This window comes from Pteropus vampyrus, unplaced genomic scaffold (genome assembly GCF_000151845.1).
Source record: "Pteropus vampyrus isolate Shadow unplaced genomic scaffold, Pvam_2.0 Scaffold147, whole genome shotgun sequence".
NCBI lineage: Eukaryota > Metazoa > Chordata > Mammalia > Chiroptera > Pteropodidae > Pteropus > Pteropus vampyrus.
The window spans coordinates 2,740,015-2,750,855 of NW_011888928.1; the positions used below are offsets into that span (position 1 = coordinate 2,740,015).

Sequence of the window (10,841 nt, forward strand, 5' to 3'; positions counted from 1 at the left end):
CCGCACCTGCAGGCGCCAGGGTCAGAGAGGGGAAGGCGGGCGGACACACGGGGACACTCTGCCCAGGTGGGATGGAGCATATGGGGGAGGGAGGTCAGAGGTCACATACAGGAGGGGACACTGTTGCTTCTAACCCATTCTTGGGCAGCCGGCTAGGGGGCTATCTATCTCTCAGGGGTCTGGGACCTGGAGCTGGGTTTCACGGCTGGACATGCTCGGGACAGAATTCCTGTTTCCGCTGTGTGAGTTTGGGCAGATTCCTTAAACCTTCTGAGTTTCAGTTTCCTTATTTGCAAAATGGAAGTATTAATAGTACCAACTCAGTGTCTTGTATATAAATGCCACTTGATTCACAATTACCATTAGCATGATTGGGCTCTCGACCTGGCCTCTGGGGCTGGAGTTGGCCAGGAAATTTGCAGAAATTCTTATCATCATCAGCTAAACTTTTCAAATTATTTGAGAAACAAAATGAGGTGAAAAGTAATTTGCTAACATAGGTTGACCCGCCCCCAAACAACTTCGCATCTGGTTGTTAGATGCTCACAATTGCCTCCAAGAGGTGAGCAGAACAGAAACTAACTTCCTGTTTTTCTTGATGAGAAAACTGAAGCCCAGGGAGGGTGAGTAACTTACCCAAAGTCACACAGCAATTTAACAGCAGACCTAAACCTGGAAGCACTGGTTCCTGACTCCCAGGCCAGTGCTCTCTGCCCTGGGGGCTGCTTCCAGGGAGTCCTGGGCCTGCCCGCTCCTTAGTCTCCCCCTACATCTCTAGGGGTTCACAGACAAACGTTTTAGCCAGTAGAAGCCAATGGAGAACCTTGAGGCTAGGGCATGTCCTGACCCAGCCCAACATTTCTGAGCTGGAAGACAGCGATCACCTAGTCCAATGTTCCCCTTCCTGTGGACTGAGACTCAGAAAGAAGGCGGCACTTGTCCAAGTTCCCCCAGCAAAAAGATGGCAAGTGACTCCACCCCTTCTGAGCATCAATATCCCCACACACCCAGGTGGAAGCTCTGGGGACTGGGCATCCCTAGCCTCCCTCCCGGATGCTGCAAGTTAAAAACCCAGAAGGGGCAGCATGGGGTCATGTTCAGAAGCTTTGACTGGGTACCAGACTGTGTCAATTCAGATCCCAGCTTTAGCACTTATTTGTTGGATGACTTGGCTTAACAAATAGCTTTACATCTGTGTGCCTCAGTTTCCTCACCTGTCCAATGAGAGTTTCACTAGCAATTCCCTCAGAGGGCTGATGTGAGAATTATATAATTAGTCCTTGCGGAATGGTGTCCAGCATACAGTAGAGGTAATGTGCCTTAGCTACTTGCATTAGAGTAGGTTTTGGAGTTAGACAGACCTGGACTTGAAGCCTGGGCCTACTGTTTCTTTGCTGTGTGACCTTGGGCAAGTCACTTGACCTCTCTGATCCCTAGTTTCTGTGAAATGAGGACTATAATCACTCCTTCAAGGCTGGCTTGAGGTTGAGATGGGATGATGTGGGTAAAGTTCTAGCGCAGGAAGTTAGTACATGGATTCTAACATCACTATTATCACACAGATACACATGCACACACAGACTACCCCCGGTTGATGTCCTAGCATGCTTCATACCCCGAGCTCACAGCTAACGAGAACACCCTCTCCTGTTCGGTGAACTTTTGGGAGGGAGAGATAATTAGTTCTCAAACCCACAACTCTCATTTGCAGATTCATTTGCTCCATTAGCCAAAAGCAGGTCCTGCAATGGCACTGGGAGGCAGGCACCCAGGTCCTCACCCTAGCTCTGCCATGGCGACGCCGTGTGACCTTAGAGCTATCACTGCCCTTTCCTGAGCCTCCTCTTTCTCATTAGTAAAACGAGAGGCTGCAGCCCTGCTGGGAGCTGATGCTACATTCAGACCACGCAGGAGACAGGGCTGAGGGAGGGAACTTCTGTGTCGGTCTGAGACAGGGAAGAACTGTCGCAGAGAGTGAGCTCCTGGGGGTGGCATCTGTTGAGTCTGGGTGTGTCAGTGCGTGAGTGTGATTGCCTGAGTGTAAGTGGCGACTGCGTGAATGAGCAAATGTACGTGCATGTCTGTGTGTGCATACGTGTGCATGAGTGTGGGAACGTATGGATGAGTGTACCAGTAGGTGTAAATATTCAAGTATTGTGTGAGCGCCTGTGTGTGTGTATATTTGAGCTCATGGGTGGTGACTGTGCCCTGGAGAAGCCCCAGAGCAGTTGAGCCTGGAGTTCATCTGAAGCCAAACCACCCCATTCCCTTCCTGCCTATCCTGGCATCCTCCTGCCTCAGAGATCAGGCTCCGCCCAGTCATCCAGCCTCTGGGCCAAATCGGGGCCTCTGAATGGATGGAAACAGAAACCAAACTAAGCCTTTGCCCTTGGCAGGTCCAGACATCTGGACTCTGTCCGGCAGGGCACCTGCCCCCCGGGACCACTCCCAGGCCCTGCTCTGGGACTCCAGTGAGGATGCCAGATGGGGACGCTCCCTGGGGAGGGGACTATCTTTAGAGGCATAACAGCCCTGCTTGGAGCTGCCTCAGGTCATGTCGGCAAGTGGCCAAGGAGACTTTCTCCTTTAGCTCAGCTGCAGGCCAGAGCCATGTGCCATCCTGCGGGGGAAGGGTGTATGGGAGGAAGCCAGGCCCAAGGGAAGGGCATGCAGTCACCAAGGCCATCTGCCATCTCTGCCTCCTGGGAGCTGGACCAGACTTAGGTGGGCACCACTCAGTATGACCAGATATCAACCATCTCTGGTCAAGCTACCTTCCCTGTGGCTGCCTGAAATTCCACCGATAGATGTTTCATTGTCATGGTCAGTCACTCTCTCTCCTCACCCAAGCCCCTGTTTATGAGGCAACTGTGATGGGTTGGGTTGATGTCTCTTCCCAGCCATTAGTTGCTGTGTGACTTTGTAAAAGATACTTAGAGTCTCTGAGCCTTAGTTTACTTATCTCGAATACCTTATTTTTAATTAATAAACTTTGTTTCTTAGTGCAGTTTTAGGTTTACAGAATCAAATACCTTTTTTTTTTTTTAACGTAACACATATGGCTTATGAATTCATCACTTTCCAACATTTATTTATCAAGTGGCTACTCTGCTAGGTCCTGTTTTAAGCATGGAAGACTCAGCAGTGAACAAAGATCCCGGCAGACAAATGATAGGCAGTTAAAATGATAGAGTATGCCAAAAGATGATGAGCACATCAGAAAAAAGAAAACAATACAACAGAGTAAGGGGAATTGGGGATGCCAGAGGATCAAGGAGACAGGTGACAATCTTAAATAGGGAGATCTCTCGGGGCTGGCCTCTCTGAGAAGGTGACCTTTGAGCAAAGGCTTGAATGAAGTGAGGGAGTGGTCCACAAAGGGGTCTTGGGAAGATTGTTTCAAGCAGAAGGACAGCCAGTGCAAAGGCCCTGGGTCAGGAGCATGTCTGAAGTGTTTGAAAAGGCCGTGTGAGGAGGCCAGCATGGCTGGAGCAGGGTGGACGGGGGAGAAGAGAAGAGAGGAGGTCAGAATGATCATGCACAGGGACTTATAATCGAGACTCCCAGACCCAGGAGTCCACGAATAAATTCAGGGAGTCCTTGAACTAGGATGGAAAAATTCCATGTTTATTTTCAGAAATCTCAAACTGACATGTACCAGGTTCTTCAACAAGGAGGACAGCAGCATAGTAGTAGCAGCACCGCCTATAATATCACCACCACGAAGAAGAGGATACATTAATTAACAAACAATGCAGGCAAACAAACCAAAAACAAAACAAAAAACAAAGTACCAACCAGGCCACCACATACATCATGTTATAGAATGGGTTAATATGGAAACATATGTCATTAAATAGCAAATTGTTTTAAAAATATGTCATTGGTTTCCCGTCTAGTCTGATAATCCTATCTATTTTATTATAATCAATTAAAAGCATTATTCTGAAAAGGTCCACAGGCTTCCCGAGATTGATGAGGGGTCAGGGCCTGAGGCCATTATGAGGGCTCTGGCTTTTTCCCTGAGGGACGTGGGAAGCCACTGCAGAGTGGTGAGATCTGCAGTTCTCACCTGTGGGCCTTCTGGGGTGGGCTAAATGGTCAAGAACAGACATATGGACAGGTCTGGAGGCCAGTGCCCAAGAGCTTGAAAGGCAAGGCCAGGGTGGGAGGTAGAAGTCATTTGCTTCCTTCTTGCCATGTCTAGGAGAACTCTGGGAGACCTGCTCTGTTTTGGGTATTAGGACTGGCCCCTGGCAGTGCCCAGACCTAGGCTTCTTATTCCTGGTAGCCAAAAGCTGGGTCAGGGGCTCCACATAGGTACATCCAAGACAAGGGCAGAGCCTGAGAGGATGGGATAAGGAAACCTTGAACCGGGTTTTGCTGTGGGGAGCCAGGGATGGTTCTCTGAGACTCACCCTGGTGGAAATAACAACATTCATAATAGCTAACTCTTACATAGCACTCTTCTGAGACTTTTACATGTATTGACTCATTAATCCTTACAAAAACCTAATGAGGTAGGTATTAGCATTATGCTCATTTTATAAGAGTAAACAGGTGCACAGGTAGTAAGTAGCAATATTGATTTTTTTTTTTTAATTGGCTGGCAAGAGGACAGAAGGATTCTCAGAGGGCTGGAGGCACACAGAGAGATAGGACAGTTCTTCCTGCCTGGGGACAGAGGGAGGCAGCTTGTATCAAACATGTCCATTTTCCTGTTGTGGAAACTGAGGACCAGAGAGAGGCAGGGCTTACTTGAGGTCAGACAGCCAGTGAGCAGGAGCGCCAGCTCTAGAATGCTCATCTCTTGCCTCTCTGCATTCTTTGCCCCTCCAAACCTCATCTTCCCAAAGTAGAAGGGGCAGGAGGCAGGAACAGCCTCAGAAGCACCCTAACATCTACATCAAATGATCACTTGTGAAATTTCACTATCAGTATGCACTTTTCTAAGGCATTGAGCTAAGTGTGTGACCATGTACATCATTCAATCTTCACAACCCTCTGCACACTTCTAAGCATATGAGGGACCTGAGACTTAACAGAGGTGAAGACACTTGCACAAAGTCACTGAGCTGGAAAGTGGCAACTTTGACCTCATATCTAATAAGCGTAAGTACACTTACTGAGCACTTGCTATATTCCAGGTGCTGTGCTAGGTGATTTACACAGATATATTTGCTGAATCCTCACAAGGACCCTATTGGGGAGGCACTATTAATATTTTCAATTTACAGATGTGGCAAGTGAGATATGTAGGTTAAGCAACCTGCCCACGATTACCCAGCTGGTCAGTGACGGGGCTGAGATTGAAGCCTGGGCAGTTTGGCCACAGAGTCTGGGCTCTGCACCCCTCCCTGTCCTGTTGCCCTCCGGCTCTGGAGTAGTCCCCAGATGCCCCATGAAGCCACCACCATGCCTGAGGGTGGGCTATTTCTGCTACTAATAGTTCATGTGCCATTAAGGACAGACTTCTCATGTGCTCCACATGCTACTGGCGTATAGGCAAGGCCCTTCAGGATTGAAAGGAAGGAAGGAAACTCACTGGCTAAGCTCCTACTACATACCAGGCACTTAATATGTGTCCATGTCCTCTCAATCCCCCGAGAATTCTGCAGGGTAGTTCCCTTTTACGGATGCACGTGTTGAGGCATAGAGAAGTGAACTGACTTGTCAAATGTCACACAGCCAGTAGCACCCTAGATGAGCCTGGAACTCAAGACTATCTGACTGTAAAGCCCATGCCCTTTCTGCCAGGTTACATTGCCTCTAGAATCCACCATGGGCCCTTGGGCAGGAGGAATGCCCTGGCTGGTATGGTCAGAGGCTTGGTCACAAATTGAGTTGCAGTGAGTGGTCTCATCCTGACTAACGGACCACCTTGGCCCTGAGCTCGGACTGAATAAAAAATAGTCTCTTGGGGGAGGGGAAGTGCAGGAGGCTCTCTCCGGGCATTGTAATGGGGAATGCCATCCCTTTGCCTCCCATCCAGCCCCAGCCACTGGGTCTGGTTCCTGAGGTTCTGGGTGGGAGGAGATTCTGGCATCTGGAGGTCAGACTGATTCATCTCTAGACCCCCAGCAACTTGCATAGAGCCTGGCACACAGTAGGTGTTCAGCATGCATGTGTAACATTCATGGACAAATCCCAGTGTGACCTTGGTTAACCTGACCTCTCCTTTACCTGGCACTTCAGCGACATCATAACACCCATTATTAGAGGCTTGACTCTGTGCCAGGCACTGTCATCAGCACTTTTTGTGCATCATCCCGTTTCACCACAATAGCCCTCTGAGGTAGGCACTGCCATTAGTTCCATTTTACAGTTTATAGAACTGAGGCTTTGGAGAGGCGAAGTGATCTGTCCAAAGCCCCACAGTAAGTTTTTTGGAGAAGATGACTCTTCCACTGGGGACAGTTTGGCTTCAGAGTTCATACTCTAAACTGGGGTTACTCAGAGGGAGATGATTGGACCAGCTTCGTCAACATCACCTGGTAGCTTCTAAGAAATGTAGCATCTTGGGCCTCACGCCAGAGCTACTGAGTCAGAATATCTGGGGTGGGACCCAGCCATCTGTGCTTTAACCAGGATCGTGCAGTGATTATAATGCACACTCAAGTTTGACTAGTCCGCATCTAGAACACTAAGTTATACCACCTCTTCAACAACCCTCTCATTAGTACTGAGAGGGGTTGGAATTCGAAGAGGTAGCTATTGTTATTATCATTATCCCACTTTCCAGATGATGAAACTGAGCCTGGACCAAGACTGAAACCCGTCTTTTGGTCCCAGGGCTCTTTCTCTTTACAGACACCGTTTCTCCATCTGGAAAATGAGTGAATGCAACGAAAGGATCTTCCAGACAGAGGAGTCCGAGGGTCAGGCAATCAATGGGGCCTGAATTCCGGGCCCTGGCCATGGTGCTGAATCCGTGCTCCACAAACGGGTAAGCCGCCCCAGGTGAGAGATTGCGCCCCTAGAGGCACTCCTGTCTTACAAACGCAGTGCCCTGTGCTCACCCCCAGGAAGCGGGAACCCCAATAACTCAGCACCAGCTGGATTCCCAACTGTCCCCCGCCCCCCAGCTCCCCTGGGTCTGAGAAGGAGCCGAGAGGCCATCTGTGCCTTTAAGAGCAAAACAGATCTTACGACCGGGCAGGTCTGAAAAGATGAGTTAACTCCTTCCTTTTCACGACAAGGTGTGGGGGAGGGGGCTAGAATAGACCCTCTAAGCCCCAGCCAGAGGAAAGCCCCCAGCCAGGCAGAGAGACAGAGGAGCTGCGACCTAGAGGGCCTGTAGTATTCGAGAGGGAGGGCCTACAATGGACTACCGGGGCTGGAGGCTGGACCCCAGGAAGCGCTCCTCCTCCCTCCCCGCCGCAGCCGTCCCCTCCAAAAGGCCGCCTTTCCAGCAGTGCCCATTCCCTTCCCCTTGCCTTTGTCTCTCTTCTCAGCCCTCCAACGGACCTGGTCTTTCTGGAAGAGAAAGAGGATGGATATTCCTAGAATTGGGGCTGGTGCTCCTGGGGCCCAAGACAGGGCCAGTCACCTCCAGGGAGAGCAGCCCGGCGTCTCCCGTCCTTTGGCCCCAAACCCCAGATTCCACCCTACAGTCTCTCGCCAGGTCCTCAGGCCCCTTCAATCATCTCCCCCACCCCCCCGGGATACTCTTCCCCAAGCCTCCTAGCGCATCTGGTTTCCCTGCTTTCTCCGGCTGTACCTTCTGCGAGCTGAAGGACTGGGTCCAGTGGTACAGAACCAGGCTCTCCTTGGGCCAATGGGCGGGGCTGGCTGCCTGGGGCGCGTCGGGGGCCTCCGCAGGCTTGGCCGCATCGCTCTCCAGCGCTGAGATGGGCCACCAGCTGCAGTTGGTGGGGGTCAGATTGTTGGGGGTCGCCATGACAGCCCAGAATCAGAGGAAGGAAAGAAGGAGGCTCAGGCAGCGGCGGCTCTCTCTCGCCCAGCATCACATGGCCTCGCCGAGCCTGCCCCTCTCCTTCTCTCCCTCCCTCCCCTCTCCGTGAATGTCATTACTCACTGGGCGAGTGGGGGAGGGGGCGAGGGGATCCCGGGAGCTCCTACCCTCCTCCTCCCCTTGGCCCACCCCTGGCCTGTTCCAGACACGCCCCCAGTCCTCTTCGTCAGGCTCCACGGAGCCAAGGAGAAGTGGGCCATGCACCTCAAACAGCTCATATCTGGCCAGTCACCTGCCCATGATTCCACCATTATAAATGCATTCTGCCTCTCAATCTCCTAAGAAGCAAATATTTCTTTAGGACAACTGGTATTATAGCGATCCGGTTCTTTTATAAATTAGTGTCTGGAAATAGCTTCTCTTTGAAACTGTTATTTTCTAACTTTTCTCCTGAAGAATCTCTAAAGGCAGAAGAGAACAAAGTATGTTTTTTGTGTGTGCCCAGGCGCTGTTCTAAGGGCTTCACACTCATTTAGCCTAATCCTATTAGCCTCATTTTACAGTGGAGGAAAGTGAGGTACAGAGAGGTTAAGTGACCTTGCCCAAGGTCACCTAGCTAATGAGTGGAACTGAGATTTGAACCCAGGCTGCTTGGCTCTAGAGTCTTAACCATGTGCTCTTAGTCTTAAGGTTATAATAATGCGATATTAATACAAATGGCGGCACGGCACATATCACCCCCAATCACTTTATATGCATCATCTCATTTCCACCACAGAAGACTTTTTCCCAGACAAGGAAGGTGAGGCTCAGCAATGTCGCGTCACTGGTCTAAGGTCACATCTTCAGCCCCAGGTAACTGACACACAACTAGAGGAGTCCAAAGAAAGCCTTAAATGCCTTTGCTGTCACATAGTTTATCCCAAACATTCATGGGAACTTTAAAGTTCCTTAATATACCTTTGCTTCCCTTACTAGAAATAGTATTTTAATTTATTGACCATTGAGCAAAAAGATGCACCAGGAATATAAGCTTCTCAGTTTGCTCCCTCCCCCACCCCCATGTCATGCTACCAAGTACTCCTACTAGGCACATTACTCTCCCAGACTGAAAAGCATGGCTCTTGAGGAATCAGTGGCCTTCCTTCTACCAAAGTTCTGTGGCCCATGGGTTTTCCTTCTTGCTTTGGCTGCCAGAAGGCTTGGAGTTACATTTTCTATTACGTCCCGGTTGCCACATTAGCCTCCCTGGTTCAACAAATTCTCTTTTTCAAAGTGCCTTGTTCGCAGTTTGATTTTGCAAAGAAGAATATGATGTGTCTTGACGGAAAATTCAAAAGTCTATGAAATCAGAGGAGTAAGACCTTAGAAATTTGATCGAGGTGGAAAATCTGGTCCCCATCTGTGTCTTTGACTTGAATGTATCCAGGGAGCCAGATTCACAGCAGTCACACTCAAATGCCAAATGCATATTCATCCCCTCAACGAATATTGTGTACCCACTATGTGCTAGACACTTTGATGGCACAAGAGATATAGTGATAACATAGATACTGGTCTTTGCACTTTTCACTTAGCAATACATCTTGGAAAGAGTTTCCTATCAGCATAGGTCTACCCTATACTTCATAACAGCTTACACTGTACGGATGCACCATAATACATTTAACAACTCCTACTGATGGACAGATATAATGTTTATAATCTTTTGTTATAAAAATAATGCTCTAGTGAATATCTTTATTCGTATATATTTTGCACGTTTGAGAACAATCTGTATGATAAACTCTTAGAAATGGAACTGCTGGATCAAAGAATATGTCATTGCCAAAGTTCCTTCTGATGAGGCTGTCTCAATTAAACTCCCTTCTAACAACCATGAAAGCACTCAATTTCCTACACCTTTGCCAACAGCATATTTTTAAACATTTTCTTTTCGAATCTACGGGTGAAAAATGGTATCTCATAATTTTTATTTGCTTCTATTTTGCCTTTTTATTATAAAAAATGTATTATAAAAAACACATGAAACGGCAAACAAAATAGCTCAATGAATACCCATATATCCATCACCTAGATATAATCATCTAAAAAACTTGCCATATTTGTTTAATTGGGGAGGGCTTGAAGTATTTTGAAATAAATCGTAGGCATCATATTTCACCCACCAAATACTTCAGTATTAGATACTTTCTATTTAACATGTCATTTTCCTACATAAAACACTCTCACATTTAAAAAATTAACCATAAGGCCTTAATATCTAGTTCATATTCAAATTTCTCCAGTTGAACCAGAAATGTCTTCACAGCTCTTTTCAAAAAGATTCAATCAAGGATCATGCAATAAATTCTGTTGCTACATCTTAAGTCTCTTTTAATCTAGAATAGTCCTCACTCTTTATTTTTTCCCATGACATTGACTCATGAAGAGACTGGGCCAGTTGTCTTGGACAATGTTCCACTTTGGGATCTGATTGGTTATCTAGGTATCATTTAACTTGTCATACTCTCCCCTGTATTTCCTATAAACTAGTACTTAAATCTAAAAGATTTGATTAGATTCAGGTTAAACATTTTGGGGGCAAGAATTTAATACTTCATAGGTGGTGCTGTGTGCTTCATTCTGCCTCATCAGGACGTCCATAATGTTTTACTGTCCCACTATTAATGATACTGAGTCTGATTACTAGGTTAAGGTGGTGACCACATCTCTCCATGTTAAATGTCCATTTCTCCTCTTCCCGCCAGAACCTTGTGGGTATCCAGTTCCTAGTCTATTGATGGTCCTTGTTTGAATCAATTGTCAGAGGTTGTTAAATGATTCTCTAATTTTATCTTTACATCTGCATTTATCAACTGGCATTCTTTATTTGAATTTCATTAATTATGAATGAAATTGACCATCTTTTCAAATGTTTAAGAGC

General features: G+C 47.7%; 1 protein-coding gene across 3 annotated transcripts in view; it reads right to left on the reverse strand.

Annotated features, from left to right (window-relative positions):
• The window catches only part of GDAP1L1 (ganglioside induced differentiation associated protein 1 like 1), a 23,370-nt gene extending 15,402 nt beyond the window's left edge, over nucleotides 1-7,968 (reverse strand). Inside the window, exon 1 of one of the 3 annotated variants that reach the window (XM_011369371.1) lies at nucleotides 7,721-7,968. In XM_011369371.1, coding sequence (XP_011367673.1) covers nucleotides 7,721-7,900 — 180 coding nt within the window. In that variant the 5' untranslated portion in view covers nucleotides 7,901-7,968. Of the gene's footprint in view, nucleotides 1-109; nucleotides 233-7,720 lie in introns of those variants that run through there. The other 2 variants (XM_011369372.2, XM_023536109.1) reach the window with 2 other exon arrangements.
• Nucleotides 7,969-10,841: the final 2,873 nt, after the last annotated feature.